The 15944-nt window shown below is 41.8% G+C and overlaps 2 protein-coding genes and 1 long non-coding RNA gene across 4 annotated transcripts; 2 read left to right on the top strand and 1 right to left on the bottom strand.

Annotated features, from left to right (window-relative positions):
* The first annotated feature begins 11 nt into the window (after positions 1-11).
* On the top strand, positions 12-1581 carry LOC105895289 (gig2-like protein DreN). Its single transcript, XM_012821909.3, has 2 exons — positions 12-382; positions 885-1581. The coding sequence occupies exon 2, from the start codon at positions 893-895 to the stop codon at positions 1526-1528; it is 636 nt and encodes a 211-aa protein (XP_012677363.2). The 5' UTR covers positions 12-382; positions 885-892; the 3' UTR covers positions 1529-1581.
* Positions 1582-1947: 366 nt separating this feature from the next.
* On the bottom strand, positions 1948-15767 carry LOC105895288 (intraflagellar transport protein 172 homolog). Its single transcript, XM_031571500.2, has 9 exons — positions 15436-15767; positions 4032-4175; positions 3686-3798; positions 3535-3574; positions 3261-3326; positions 3068-3147; positions 2876-2963; positions 2303-2518; positions 1948-2063 (listed from the first exon to the last, which is right to left on the bottom strand). Exons 1-8 carry the CDS (start codon positions 15511-15513, stop codon positions 2486-2488), a joined length of 642 nt encoding a protein of 213 aa, XP_031427360.1. The 5' UTR covers positions 15514-15767; the 3' UTR covers positions 1948-2063; positions 2303-2485.
* On the top strand, positions 12533-14351 carry LOC122133072. 2 transcript variants are annotated; one of them, XR_006152522.1, is made up of 3 exons: positions 12533-12670; positions 13035-13133; positions 13221-14351. It is a non-coding gene; the product is annotated as an uncharacterized LOC122133072 (long non-coding RNA). The 2 variants fall into 2 exon arrangements; XR_006152521.1 differs by lacking the exon at positions 12533-12670 and having other exon boundaries at positions 12933-13133.
* Positions 15768-15944: the final 177 nt, after the last annotated feature.

Here is a 15944-nt window from a genome sequence, read left to right as displayed (position 1 = left end):
GTCATTCAGGTGCTTCAGAAACGTATTCAAATGTGTCATAAATGTATTAGTAAAATATTTGTTTAAACTTTCCTGTCCCATAGAAATGAATTAATTGAAATTACAGTGTAATTCATGCTATAGGATATAATAACAATACTATATCAGAATGGTAGAAGCAACACACATATATACATTCATGCTGAAATTCTGTGATGCAAAACAGAATACTCATGAAAGCTTGTTGTGAATTATCCTTGAGAAATGAAAGTAAAAGTTCTTATAGGACAAAAACCTGCTGTTGTGATGACTGCTCTGGAGATCCTCCAATGAGGGAGGGAGGCGGAACAAAAAAATGAAAGTGAAACTTTAAGCCGGACTGCAGCAGGGGAAACTTCAGAAGGTAGGTCACGTATTTATGTAAAAAAAAACCTGCTCTTTTTCAATCAGTATCATTGCTATAGGAAATTTCGAGTTGGTTGAACAGCTACTTTTCACAAAACCACATTGGATAAAAACGGTATCAACCATAAAAGTAGTATAAGGACAGCAGAAGTGTGGAAATTAGTCAAGTTGATTTGACTTCACTGGCCTGTCAGGCCAGGAGACTGTTCTAGATTTCAGTCCACCACCATATCATAGTAATGGGAACTAATTGATAATGACAGTTAAGGGTTTCATTCCGGCTGATAAAGAGTGAAAAAAGATATAGTATAGTGATTACATTGGATATGGTCATGCAAGGGTTAATGTTTAACAAATGAAAATAAGTGATTTCTAAATAGGTTAGTGAGTTTTAATTATAATAAAGTGCATGGCTGCATTAATAAACAGCATAAATTGAATAAAATGTATTTCTTGGTTAAAACCACACCCATTATGATGCAATCCCTTTCTTCAACTAGGCATTACAATGTCTATCAAATTCAGCGGATGGGAAGCACTCTGTGACAAATCAAAGCACCTGAAACCTGGCCAGGCACCAAAGGCAAACCATGGCTACACTATGTACCATGGTACACACAAGACCACCGCCACTACCATCATATCATCTGGGTTCAGGCCCTCTGCTGGAGGGACACTGGGTGCTGGAGTCTACTGCAGCAGAGACATCAATAAAGCTATGGGTTACCCAGGATTCTGCTCGGCCAACGACAGAGTGGTCCTGAAGCTCCGCGTGAGAGTGGGGAAGGTGAAGAAGATTGACATCCAAAGCCAACACCTGCAGACCACCTGGCATCAGCAAGGATATGACACAGCCTGGCTGCCTGCACATGCTGGTTTAGAGGAGGACTGTGTTTGGGATCCCAAGCGGCTCACTGTAGTAGGCATAGCGCACTGTACAGACTCAGCCACAAAGGGGTCTCTTGAGAAGCTTATTAAGCAAGAACAAAAGAAACTTGAAGGGGGCCAAGATATGCAGAAAGTTACCAAATGTAAGTTCTGTGGGAATCAGCCACAGTTAAACCACACTGTAGAAAAGTGCTGGGAATGTAAGGATGCGATTTGCCCATTTATGGACAAGCATGTTTGCCATAAACATAGCTGATACAAGAAGCTGTTCCCCTTACCTATCAATAAGCCTTTAATCCTTTTGTCTTTCTTCCTATGATGTGCACATTCTCTATTCCATTCAGTAAATATGAAATAATACTTGTTGTGAAATATGTTTACATATTACTTCGGAATAAAACGTTTTCTGACAGAGGTATAAAAATGCAAGCACTGTTTAGTTATTCTCAGTTTGAAACTGACCTAAAACTGACTATAGCCATGTATCATGAATACATATTTTTTTATCAGAACTCACAATAAATGTTGTGTGTCGTACCTAACAGACATCTAAAGCACAGGACTTTTTCTCTAAGCAGTTCTAAAGGTCTAAAGGTCCAAAGAATAGCACACATTTAATAAGTACCATCACTTTCTGGAATAAGGCTACCATTTTCAAAACCATTTCAACACAGGGGCGGGACCCGTCTTTCTTCCAGGCCAGGGCTGTGATGGTGTACAGGTTGAGGATCTCTTTGGGGGAAGCTTCATCCCAAGTGCCCCGACGAGGGCTCCAGTTAAAAACCCTTAATCTGACAAGAAACACAACACAGGTGTACACATGGGAAACCACAGTAACTGACAGTTATCAACAACATTTGGTGGTGAAGCCAAAATCTCTCTTCAGTCTGAAGCTAGAGTGTAAGTCTTCTACCAAAACTCATAGCCTTTCTTTAAAACTGGAACTAGCATCTTTGAATCCTTGAAGACTGATACTCAAAGTGTACCATCTCCTCAGGCATAACTGTGAGGCCAGCCTGTGGATGCTCACCTGTCATAGCTTCCCAAAACAACAGACTGACCACTGGGGCCTGTTGCAGCCACAGTGAACTCCTTCTCTGAGCAGTCTCTGCTGTAGTCAAACGTCTGCAGGACGTGGCCCTCCTTCCCGTAGGCCACAATCTTTTTATCGCATCCCCCTGCAATGATGCTGTTGGCGCCCCAGGCAAGAGCATTACGGAGGGCAGGGGTGTGTGAAGATCTTGCCCTAGTGAGTGCAGAGAAGAAGAGAATGCTTTGTTGTCCTACCACACGATGCATTCCTCTCTTCACATGTCTTCAGTTTAACGATCTAAGGCAACGTGAAGCCTATTCTAGGCTTCCGCTACGGTGCCTATTGCATTAACTTGGTCCATAAACCTTAAAACATTATTCCACATACAGAAGAGATGGCCTGGAGAGTGGCCAATGTCAGGCCCATCCTGAGATTTACAGAGGAGCAAAGGCAGACACATTTGCAACCCCTGGGACGTGAACCAATAGTTCGGGAGAGCTTGCACCCCAGGGTTTCACCAGACAAGGAGAAAGTCTCCTGTAAGAAGTGTATGCCAAAAAAAAACAATACCTGAGACTCTCCTGAGCCTTCGTCATCAAAGAAGTAGCGCACCACTGTCCCGTCTGCATGGCCCGACATGAATCCTTTCGCAGACACACTGAAAGAGGAGGGACGTTGTGAAAAGGCGCACTCTCTATTGACACCTGTGTTTAGAGGCGTCAATAGGGTAGAATAACATTTCGCATATAAATGCAAACATACTTTGATGTCAATGAAACGACGTAGGACTCTGTGGCATAGACTGTGGACGACTTGTTAGTTTTGGTATTGGCTATCCGGACCTGCGGGGGGGCCAAGGCAGAGACATGTTGTGCAGTGCAGTGTTAAATACACAGTGTAAAAATACGACACAGAGACAGTATGAGTGTCTGAACTTCAGAGACATGTACACTACCTTTCCTTCTGCCAATCCAAAAACAATAGCATGATCTGCCGGCCAAATCAAACAGGTAAGGGCACTCTGCAACACAAAACAGTCATCAACAAAAATAATATAATGTACAGGCTACTAATCATTCTGAAGGGTTGCATCATGGTTTTTATTTGTGTTTACATGCATCATGGTGCCCATAAATGTATGCTTTCTGTGTGGTAAAAAATGCTTGAGTAAACTAAAGTGAGATTTACAAATCATCTTGAACATAAGCATCATTTTAGCAGATACATACCGTCTGCACGAACTTGTTGGAAATTACTTTTTTGTCACCCCTAGAAAGAAAAGGTATTGCAAAAGTATTGCAAAAAGTGCTGTTTGTAATATCTTTTGCATTATTTCAACATATTCTAGGAAGTAACAAGCAATAAGGGAGCGATACTCACCATTCCTCTCCAATTTTATACACATAGATGATGTCATCGGTCTGTGCAATGGCAATTTTAGTGGAATCTGGTAAAAATGCCAAGGCCTTGACGGTATAACTTTTCTTCCCATACTGCAAGATTAAATTAAGTGGATTCAAGCGCTTTCCTACTTGATTCAGGCTAGACCATATGAGCAAATCTGGTCACAGGTTTTTAATGATACATCCAACATACAAGGGTATCATTCTGATGAACAATTCAGGAATACATTGATTTGACAATTAAGTATCATCTCGCATCCAATGGAGTTAAAGATTAGACACTTGAAAACAGACAGAATAAGGGACCCTGCTGACTGACGAACCTTTGGGTCTGCAGCTTTAGTGGAGAACTTGTCTCTTCTCTCTCCTTGTTCGTCATATAACAGAACCACTCTATCCACAGTGCATACAGCAAACCTTGCACTGTTGGGGGCCCATGCCATGCATGTGACTTTTGCTGCTCCATCCTGTGAAGATACACCAAAGGTTTGAGCGGAACAATATTTTTCAAAATTAGCAGTAACCTAATCCCATCTGTAAAATCTTCATCAATGTTGGAATGATGCATTCACCTGCTAACAGTAACCATGCATAGAACTTCAAAACATGATGATGTCCCAGAACCTCAATGCCTAACTCCATGTTGGAATTCTACATCACTGTACTGAGTCAGCCTAGAAAGTGGTTGATATTTGATGTGCTCATGAGCTAATGGGATTTTTGGCATTTTTGATGTGCTTGTGCTGCTGCAGAGCAGCCAAGCAGGAAAATGATATTGATGAATCGAGACGACGTGCCCTCCAGAAATACAAAGTTGAAGACTTGCAAAGAGAACTGGACGTTTTGGGAGTTCCACTCAGTGATGACGGCAAAAAACAAAAAAGCAAGAAAAAGCTGAAGAGGGAGCTCAGAAAACTCCTCATAAAGGAACTCAGGAGAGTTGACCTAAAGGAACCAGAAGTGTCTACTGGGGCTACCAAGGTCCCTATGGCAACGGAAGTGTACACAGTAGTAAAGATCAACGGCAATGACACTGAGGAGGGAAAGAAAGAAGGCAAAGATGTTCATCTGGATGATTTGTTAGAACAGAGCATGCCAGAACAGACCAGCAGACAACTGAAGTCCAGGCCCTGCTGAAGGAGGTGGATAAATCTGCAGGTGAGTATAAGCTCTAAGCATATATTCTCATATTTGAATGCCCTTTTCTAGTATTATCTGAATAATTCTCCATGAATATCTGTGCTGTAGATCAGAAAACAGAGCAGGAAAGTGTACCAGACCAGGGGTCACTTGAAGTCCAGGCCCTGCTGATTGACCTTCTGAATGAGGTGGACACTTCTGCCAGTGAATATGATCTTAAAACAGACACTACAACATTTGAATATGTTTTCCAGTATTGCTTGAATAAACTGCCTGGGATATCTCTGTGCTGTAGATCGGAAAACTGAGCTGAAAGGAAAGAACAAGAATGGGACTGTGGTCATAAACGCTGTGCTTCAGGACGCTCTGGATCAGGTGGACTCAGCTCTAAGTGAGTCAAGTATGAGGTATAATGTATAAAGTATAAGGGCCAAACACATTCTCTTACATTCAACCAATCCCATATTGATCCCTCTTTCGTATGTTGACCTTTAGATCCAACAATAACGCAGCAAGGAGGAAAAGAGGAGGTTACCACTGAGGTGACGGCTGTCCTGAACAATATTTTGGACCAGGTGGACTACAGGACTCAAAGTGAGTATAATGACAAAGGATGTACACATTTCATTGAGCTTTCCAGTATTGCTTGTAATCAACTACTATGCTTATTTTACACTATAGATCTGGAAAGAGAGAAGGGCAGAGAGAAGTGTAAGGAAGCCATAAAGGCTGTGCTTAACAGTATTCATCATCAGATTGATTTCTCTTTGATTTATTATTTTAGCTCTGCCATCCCTCCTATAACAATTATGAAATAAAATGTATGAGCAAATACATATATCAAAGTCTATTGCCTATTACTTTGAATCTGTGTATCTTTCTTGTTAATAATAGTATACAGTAAGGGAATTCTGGAAATACATTTAATCAGTGTCCTCGTTCTCAGTGTTCCCAAATAGTTTTAGTTGTTTGCCTGGTTTGAGGTTAACTGCTGTAATAGGAGCAACTCGCCATACTCTGGTAAAAGTATTGCAGTAAGGCTGCAAAGGAAAACAATATGTTTAAAGGAAATGCCAGTGCTTGCATGGCAACAGAAATAATGCTCTACACTAGCGAGAAATGTAAACGTAACCAGCAACGTTATAGCTTGTTAGGTAACATTGTGGACAATTTTGAGTGAGCTATGCTAGCTAGCTAAGTAACGTCAGCTAGCATCATTGAGGAGAGTTGATTAGTTAGCTAAGTTAACAGTCAACAGGAATATCGTTAGAACCAGCTTTTAACGTTAGGTGATTGTAATATTCTTTTACTTGACAAACAAGGCGGACACGGTTGTTGAGCAAGTGATGACGTTTACTGAAAGTACTCAGAGAGATGACAAACACTGTCGGTAGGAAAACTGTATGATCAGGGAAAGTGTATTAAAACCGGATGTCGTCACTTTAAGCCGGTCTCTGGTTGGATAAAGCTTTTCAGCAGAAATGGACAAGGACCTTTACTTTTTAGTTGAGAAGTTGTGTTGATCGCCTGGCATGCAAACGATCGGTTTTCTTTAAATTATTATTATTTTTGTGAAGTTATACGGCTTATGTGAATAAAGCTATCTACACAACTTTTTATATGTCTACATTGACTCGTTTAGTTGTTCATGTGGTACACGTAGGTCTTAACTGAAGCTAACGCTTAGACCAACAATCCATTGGAACACATAGTAGCTAGCTAGCCTCGCTGCTAATAAGTCTAACGTTAGCATGCTAATATGAATAGACCCATTATAGTCAGGTGGCTTAATGCTCAATTGACTTGTTAACCGAACTTTTACGAAGTCATACAACTAAACACACAAGTGACTTGTTAACCTATGTCTACATTGACTCGGTTAGTTGTCCATGTGGTACACGAATGTTGCAGAGTATTGTCCTATTGTAGGACTTAACTGAAGCTAACGCTTAGACCAACAATCCATTGGAACACATAGTAGCTAGCTAGCCTCGCTGCTAATAAGTCTAACGTTAGCATGCTAATATGAATAGACCCATTATAGTCAGGTGGCTTAATGCTCAATTGACTTGTTAACCGAACTTTTACGAAGTCATACAACTAAACACACAAGTGACTTGTTAACCGAACTTTTACGAAGCTATATGACCAAACACAAAGCTAGCACTGTTAATTCCGCTATAGCTAGCCAGGTCAATTAGCTCGCCTAAGATACTGCAATTTAAGCTAACCAATTACCTCATTTCCCCCAAAACCCATCGATTACATGTGTTTGTGATGTGTAACATATATCCTTAATCAGTCATTCAAGTTATTAACGTTTATTTACCGCTAGCGATTACACGACACAAGAGTAATTCAATCGCTATTAATGTTGAACTTGAACTTCAACAACGTCACACAATATTAAAAGTCAGGCATCGGCATGGTTCCTACAGAATAAATCAAAGGTCCTTGTCCATTTCTGCTGAAAAGCTTTATCCAACCAGAGACCGGCTTAAAGTGACGACATCCGGTTTTAATACACTTTCCCTGATCATACAGTTTTCCTACCGACAACACACAGCTTTATCGTTCCTCAACTTCCTGGGTTCCGCCCCATAGACATAGTATACTGTATACCATCGGTTCCCAAACTGGGGTACGCGTACCCCCAGGGGTACGCGAAGTGGTTCAGGGGGTACGCGGGGAGAAAATTTCCGCGATAACAGAAAACGGACGGAATCCGCAAAATGTACCGTTTGAAACAGAATTGCAACTTTCAGACGGAAACATCATTTTGTGCATCAAAATCGCCCAAATTCCCCTGTATTTTGTCTGGCAAGGCTGTATTTATTTCTAATAAACACAACAACGATTGCAACGATGAACAAGCATTAATTAGAAAACAAAACCACTGAGAAAATGTCACGTCTGTGCTGAACTCCGCTCCGGCCACGCCCCCCTATTCAACACAGACGATTGCAACGATGAACAAGCATTAATTAGAAAACAAAACCACTGAGAAAATGTCACGTCTGTGCTGAACTCCGCTCCGGCCACGCCCCCCTATTCAACAGACAGCTGGATATTAAATGTCTGGAGGGGTACGGGACTGTAAAAAGTTTGGGAACCACTGCTGTATACTATGTCTATGTTCCGCCCCATGTGTGTCTTGCAGCCACGCTACCGACACCGTCACTGTCGCACTGCTGTCGTAAACATTAGGGTGACCGGACGTCCGCTTTGCCCGGATATGTCCTGTTTTTGAGACCTAAAAAATGCGTCCGGCAGGGATTCCAAAATCGTCCGGGACAAAGTAGTTATTACGCCATCCCCACCACCTTCTCTCTTCAAACAGCACCAGTGTTGCCAGGTATGATAATTATCCTCCAAATACGATCATTTTGAGCCTTTGGTACGATATTTCGACATTTCCAATCTGGCAACACTGAGCACCGTGCCGTCTCCACTATTCCTTTGTTTACAACAGCACCTGGCGCCCGGCATCTGCAGCCATGCCGAAACGTAAATGTAAATTCACGGACAAACTAAAAGAAAAATACCCATGTTGTCGCCTCGGCCGTGATGCATGGGAAGCTGAGTGCATGACATGCAGAGCAGGCACTTACGTGTCAGTGGCAAATAAAGGTGCCAGCGATCTGGAAGCTCACGTGAATTCTGCAAAACATAAAACTGCAGCAAGTGGAGAGAGCTCATCGAGTAAAGTGGCAGAGTATTTTGTGATTAAAACAGACACTGCTACTATGGATGCAGCAAGGGGAGTGAAGTGTGAAGTGACAGAGTATTATGTGAGTGAAACAGACACTACTACTATGGATGCAGCAAGGGGAGTGAAGTGTGAAGTGACAGAGTATTTTGTGAGTGAAACAGAAACTACTACTATGGCTGCAGCAAGGGGAGAGAGCTCATCGAGTGAAGTGGCAGATTATTTTGTGAGTAAAACGGACACTACTACGGCTGCAGAGGGTACCCTTGCTTTTCATTCAATAACGCATCACAACAGCTACAGATCAATGGACTGCACATCTGGTTTACTGAGAAAGGTTTTCACAGATTCGGTGACGGCTCAAAGTGCTCACACTAAGACAGAAGCAATTGTTAATGCCGTGATAGCCCCACATTCTGTTGAAGTTGCTCTGGAAGCACTTGAAGAAATTCCATACTGTGGCGTGTCTACTGATGGCAGCAATCGTGGAGCTGTGAAAATATTCCCTCTGCTCATTCAGTATTTTGATTGGAAGAATGGTGGTCTGCAAAGTAAATTACTGGAAATGAAAAGCACCCCAAATGAATCAGCTGACACTATTACACAATACATCAAAGAAACACTGGAAAAGAAAGGGATAGTTTCGAAATGTATTGCATTTACAGGTGACAACTGCAATACAAACGTTGGGGGAATCCGGCGTCATGAGGAAGGGAGGAATGTTTTTGCAAACTTAAAAAAGTCCTTACAGAAAAAGTCTCTTATTGGCGTGGGCAGTCCAGCACACATACTGAACAATTGTGTTCACCAAGGAGCAGACACACTGGATGTTGACATTGAGAACATCATCTTCAAAATGTATCAACACTTCCACATCCACACTGTGTGCACAGAGAGTCTGAAGGAGTACTGTGAGTTTGCTGATGTTGAATACAGATCTCTCCTCTCTCACAGCAAGACACGATGGCTGTCAATATTCCCAGGAATTGAGAGATTGCTACAGATGTATCCAGCTTTGAAAGCTTTCTTTTTGTCACAGGAAAATCCACCCATGCTGATCAGGAAGTTTTTTGAAGATGAGTTCAGTGAGATTTACCTCTGCCAAATGCTTTCACTCAGGTGTGTATTTCAGTCGCACATTCGGGAGATGGAGAGGGAGAACAATTCAGTTGTGGAAGTAAAGAAGATTCTAGACAAGGTCCACACCATGCTTCATGAACGCAAGATAAACAACTTCATGCCTCTTAAAGTCAAGGGTATGCTGGCACAAAAGCAGAAGGATGGATTTGGTCAAAGGTGTGACCATTTCAGTGCTGAAGTACAGGGCCTGTATAGTGTGTGTCTTGGTTATCTGGAGAGATGGATGGCGCCCATGGAGGAGTTCTCCACTTTCATGTGGATGGATCTGAGTGAGATGCCTCACTGGAATGATGTAGAGGGCTGTATCAGGCACCTAGCTGAAAAGGGGGTGGAAATTGATGATGTAAAGTGCTTTGATCAGGTCACCAATCTAAAGAAATTCATTGAGAAGAGTAACAGTGATGGAGATTTCAGTGATCTACAAGCTCACCAGAGGTGGACCAAATTCTTTGAAAGATCCAAAAGTGATGATTTTCATTCAGAGCTGCTTAAGATGGCACAGTTTATTTTTGCCATACCTGCTAACAATGCAAATGTCGAGCGAATGTTTTCACTGATGCAAGCCCAATGGACCAAGGAGAGGAATTGCTTGTCTGTTGATTCACTGAAGGGGATTATGTGCACCCAGTACAATTTCAAACACATGACCTGCAAGGACTTTCATGCCTACTTGATGAGTAATCGTCGACTGTTGGAAAAGATTAAATCTTCAGAAAAATATGCCCAACCACAAAAGAAGGACTGAAAAGTGTCTTTTCTTATTTTAATATGTGGCCATATAAAGAAAATGTATTTTTTTTTTTTATCATTATTGCTTTAGTATATGGACAAACATTGAAAAGGCACACATTAAAGACATTCAAGAACCACTGAAAGCCACAGAAGCACTGGACTAAATGGCACAGAAAGATTTTCACAACATTTTTACATTTCTACTGTTTTAATCTTACTATTTAAAGATTCAGTGGAAAAGTTCAGTTTAAGTAGGCCTATACTGGCTAGTGGCCACTATTGCTTAGGCCAATAGCCTATTGAGGCAGTATTGTTTCTGCAACTTTGTGTTCTTAAGGGTCAATAAATAAATGATCATACTGTATAGCCTATGTCTGTGGACACATTTCATTTGTGCCATTTGTGTGCATTCACATGGTCACGGTGCCGCATGCTTCTGATGCTCCGCATTCACTGAAGCAGCTACACCCCGTTCCATGCCCGCTGCTTGTTGCTCGGACAGTTCTGATGATCTCCAGTGTTCAAGAAGATCGTCCAGGCTAGTGTCAGGCTGCCTGAGCACTCATCTACCTAGCCTTGATGAAGTGCAGCTTTGAATCAGCTGCACTTTGAGTTTCAGTCAATCAGTGTAGGTACAATGGGTAACAGCCATTGATTAATAATTAAATGAATAACTACAACCAAAGTTACCTTATTAATAGTGAGTAAAGGTTAAAAGTCTTAGGAGTTCTGAATAGAAGAGGTTGGCAGCATCCATTATTGTGCAACATTAAATAGACCAGCGTATATAATCAAAGCATTTATTCACAAAATGATCAGAAATAAAACACATGATATGTAACTAATGGGTAAAGGGGACTGTGTGTGTGTGTGAAAGAGAGGGTGTGTGTGTGTGCGCGCAAGCTTTTGCGCTGGGTGCGCACCAGAAAGAATGTATGCGTGTGTTCCTTTGATCGGTCCCCGTAGTCCCACGTGCATGTGTGTACACATTAGTGAACATACGTGTGTGTGTGTGTGTGTGTGTGTGTGTGTGTGTGTGTGTGTGTACGTCAAGGCCAATGTATGTGTAATCTCTGTGATTACGATGCCAAGTTAGAAGAGGGAAATGGTTAGTAATGCATGCAAGACCCTATGTCTCTGGGAAGCATTACTAACAATAACCATTGTATGGTGTGACGAAGCCAACTACCAAATAATAATGAAAAGATGTCCCAAGAGTCACGTTCAGTGAACAAAACAAATCAAATACATGTACTTGATGGCTTAGGTAAAACAGTCTTATGCTTAGCCAGGTAGTGAGTACGCTAGGGTAGTTACCAAGTGTACAAACATCAGCAAACACACAATTATTTGCAGCATGCATAATCTAGTGCACTGCTTTTCTAAATAACTATAATATATGTAAACGGAAAAGCAAGAAAAAGCTGGAGAGGGAGCTCAGAAAACTTCTCATAAAGGAACTCAGGAGAGTTGACCTGGGGATGGTACTAAAGGAACCAGAAGTGTCTACTGGGGCCACCAAGGTCCCTATGGCAATGGAAGTGAACCCAGGGGTAAAGAGCAACGGCAATGACACTGAGAAGGGAAAGAAAGACGGCAAAGATGGACGTCTGGATGATTTGTTAGATCAGAAAACAGAGCATGCCAGAACAGACCAGCAGACCACTGAAGTCCAGGCCCTGCTGAATGACCTTCCAGTTGAGGTGGATACTTCTGCAGGTGAGTATAAACCCTAGGCATATATTCCCATATTTGGAGGCCATTTTCTAGTATTATCTGAATAATCCTCCATGAAAATCTGTGCTGTAGATCAGAAAACAGAGCAGGAAAGTTTACCAGACAAGGCCCTGCTGAATGACCTTCGGGATGAGGTAAAAACTTCTGCAAGTGAGTATAAGCTCAAAACAGATACTCCCACATTTGAATGTTTTCCAGTACGCATACTCCTATATTTGACCAATCCCATATTGATCCCTCTTTCATATGTTGACCTTTAGATCCAACAAGAAAGCAGGAAGGAGATAAAGAGGAGGTTACCACTGAGGTCACGGCAGTGCTGAACGATATTTTGGGCCAGAGTGTATAATGACAAAGGATGTATACATTTCATTGAGCGTTCCAGTATTGCTTGTAATAAAATACCATGCTTATTTAACGCTATAGATCTGGAAAGAGAGAAGGATAAGGAAGTCATAGAGGCTGTGCTTAAAAGTATTCGTCATCAGATTGATAATTTTTCAAGTGAGTATAAGCAGAGCTCATTTCAGCGGTGCCATCTCTTACTGCTGTTGACAAACCACTTTCATAAATCTTTGTTCTTACTTGAGTACAAATTAAGGGTACATGTCAAATGACAATATTACATCCAAAAAGATAAAGCTGCGGTTCAGAATACAAATAGTGAACGTGTGACAGTGAGTTCCCAAAGCACCACTAGAAAGGAGGTGGAGAAAAAGAACAAACAAGTGGCTTCGGATGTGGCAGTAGCAGCAGAGAAAACCAACCAGAAGGACTGGTTTGTTGTTTTCCAGTATTGTTTGGCCGAACACATACTCCTAGATGTAACCAATCCCATATTGTCCCTCTTTCATATGTTGACCTTTAGATCCAACAAGAACGCAGGAAGGACGTAATGAGGAGGTTACCACTGAGGTCACGGCAGTGCTGAACGATATTTTGGACCAGATGGACTACAGGACTCATAGTGGGTATAATGGCAAAGGATGTATACATTTCATTGAGCGTTCCAGTATTGCTTGTAATAAAATACCATGCTTATTTAACGCTATAGATCTGGAAAGAGAGGTGGACTACAGGACTGAAAGTGAGCATCAGGCCAAAAAATATGAAAATATTTTAACAAGCTTGCCAGTAGTGCTTGCAATGAACCACCTTGCTGACTTCATACTACAGATCTGGAAACAGAGCAGGACAAAGAGAAGGAAATAGAGCAGGACATAAAGGCTGTGCTTAACAGCATTCTTGTTCAGGTCGATGCTACTTCAAGTATATATGTGGATGTGGCTGTGCCATCCCTTACTGATGCTGATGAACCACTTTCATACTTCAACATAAAAGATCTGTGCATTTCCAATAATAACATTACCAATAGATCTGGAAAGAGAGAAGGATAAGGAAGCCATAAAGGCTGTGCTTAAAAGTATTCATCATCAGATTGGTGCTTTTTCAGGTGAGTATGAGCAGAGCTCATTTCAGCTGTGCCATCCCTTACAGCTGTTGACAAAGCACTTTCATAAATCCCTATGTTCATACTTGAGTACAAAATAAGTGTACATTTTCATTGGCAATATTGCATTCAAACAGAGCAAGCAACGGCCCAGAATACAAATAGTGAACGTGTGACAGTGAGTTCCCAAAGCACCACTAGAAAGGAGGTGGAGAAAAAGAACAAAAAAGTGGCTTTGTGGCAGTAGCAGCAGAGAAAACCAACCAGAAGAAACAGGAACCCTCACAGGGTAAGTAGAGGACGTGATGTCACTCATTTGCAGATATGTTTTGCTTCTTTTGCTTTTAGATTGCTTGTAATAAAATACCATGCTTGTTTGAAACTATAGATCTGGAAAGAGAGAAGGACAGAGAGAAAGATAGTGATTCACAGTATTTGTCATCAGATTGATGCTTTTTCAAGTGAGTATGAGCAGAGCATTTCAGGAAAGGAAAATCTCATATACAGAGAAGTAGGTTCAAGTGGCTTTGAATGTGGCAGTAGCAGCAGAGAAAACCAACCAGAAGGACCAGGAACCTTCAAAGGGTAAGGAGAGGACATGGTGCCACTCATTTGCAGATATGTCATGAAGAAAAATCTCATATACAGAGAAGTAGGTTCAGAGAAATACTGTCGTTTTACACCACAATTTCTATTATGAAAAGATACAGGGCACAGCAGAGAATTAAAAACAAAGACCAGGAGAGGAAAAAGAGGCAGGGGAAAGAAAAGGACGGGGAGAGGTCAAAATGGTTGATCAAGTGACAACAACGCATCAACACAGCAGAGTAGTTAGAGAGTGGAAAACAGGCCTACCCATCCATACAGCAGAGGGGAAGGAAAGACAAAGACAGCAGAAGACAGGCCTGCCTATGGCCAGAGAAGAAGTAGACAGGAACAGACTGTCTATCACTACAGCCAAAGCAAAAAACAGAGGGTGGAACACAGGCCTGCCTATCAGCAGAGCAGACACAACAGACAGAGAGAGAGATAGTGGACAACATGCCTGCCTATCAGAACAGCAGAAGCAATAGAGATGGAGAGAAAAGAATACAGACCTGCCTATCAGAACACCCGAGGCAATAGAGATGGAGAGATAATAGAATACAGACCTGCCTATCAGAACAGCAGAGGCTATAGAGACGGAGAGAGAGCTAACTATACATGAACTTACATTATCCATAACTGATTTGCTGGCTTTCTATTGTACAAAGTTGCATCAAGCATAACTCAATGATACACACACTTCCTTCTGAATGTAAATGTGCAATTCAAATATCACTGTTTTAGTCTTGAGTAGGAATGTTCACAGTCGGTCAAACCGATTCAGTGGTGCATTTAGTGCAAGCAGTCTTGATGATAGCACAGTAAAATGCATTCATTGGTGTGTTATATAAGCAGTTTGGAAAGGTCATTCAAATACATTCATTGGTATACGACTCAAAATAAACAGTTTTGAAGACGCAACAGTCATTTTCAGACATTCAACTAGTCTTATCAATTTACTCAGTGTAAACAGTGTTAAGGATGGGTAGAGTGACTCATAGTCGTTGAGGTATGATGGGCGCTGCCGATTCCCTCTGGAAGGATACCGTGGGTCCTTTGGTGTGTCTGAGTTAATCTTCATGTTTGCTTTTGCATGGTCTCGCTCTCTGATCTTGATATTCATTTTGCTTTCAATAGTTGAGGGGAGTATTGAGAATCTTCTAGATTTTGCACTGGAACATCAGTTCTGCAGGTGATGATTCGGTGGTGCTGTGTGGTGTAGACCAATACTCACAGGGAAACGTGTTGATGCTGTTTCCAAGGGGATGCTCTCTGTCTTTGCTACGTGGATGGCTTTTCCTAGCTTGCACATGAAGTGTTCTTCTGCTGCATTTGCTTGGGCCCAGAGGGTTGTTTTTTTCCGGTGATAGAAACCTAGATGGTCAGCTAGAAACCTAGATGGATAAGGTCAGCTCACTACTAATCTGTTTGTATTTCTTCAGTGCATCAGCATGTGTCGTCTGTGGTGTTGCTCCATGTATTGTCTCCGATGTGGGTACTGACCTTCTACAGGATTGGGTCTTTGAGTGTTTCCTCTTGTATCTATGCTAGAGTCATTGCTTTGGGTGTGGCGTGTTGTGCCACAAAGTAAACATACTCCTCTACTATCTTCACCAGTCTTGTGTTTTCACTTGTCTGCGTCAGATCTGGGTGACGAGATAAGTAGCCGGTTAGGTTTTCAGCTCCCTTCCTGTACTCAGTCCCCATCTCTCGATCTTAGCGTGTGGTTTTGAACAGGGGTTG

Source organism: Clupea harengus, chromosome 8 (genome assembly GCF_900700415.2).
Source record: "Clupea harengus chromosome 8, Ch_v2.0.2, whole genome shotgun sequence".
In the NCBI taxonomy this organism is placed as follows: domain Eukaryota; kingdom Metazoa; phylum Chordata; class Actinopteri; order Clupeiformes; family Clupeidae; genus Clupea; species Clupea harengus.
This window is presented reverse-complemented; position numbering and strand designations above follow the sequence as displayed.

Coding starts and splice junctions, on each gene's coding strand:
- LOC105895289 (XM_012821909.3), top strand. CDS start 893: ATGTCTATCAAATTCAGCGGATGGGAAGCACTCTGTGACAAATCAAAG.
- LOC105895288 (XM_031571500.2), bottom strand. CDS start 15,513: ATGTGCAAGCTAGGAAAAGCCATCCACGTAGCAAAGACAGAGAGCATC. Junction 3,575..3,685: donor TATAAAATTGGAGAGGAATG/GTGAGTATCGCT, acceptor TTTTCTTTCTAG/GGGTGACAAAAAAGTAATTT. Junction 3,148..3,260: donor TTGGATTGGCAGAAGGAAAG/GTAGTGTACATG, acceptor GCCCCCCCGCAG/GTCCGGATAGCCAATACCAA.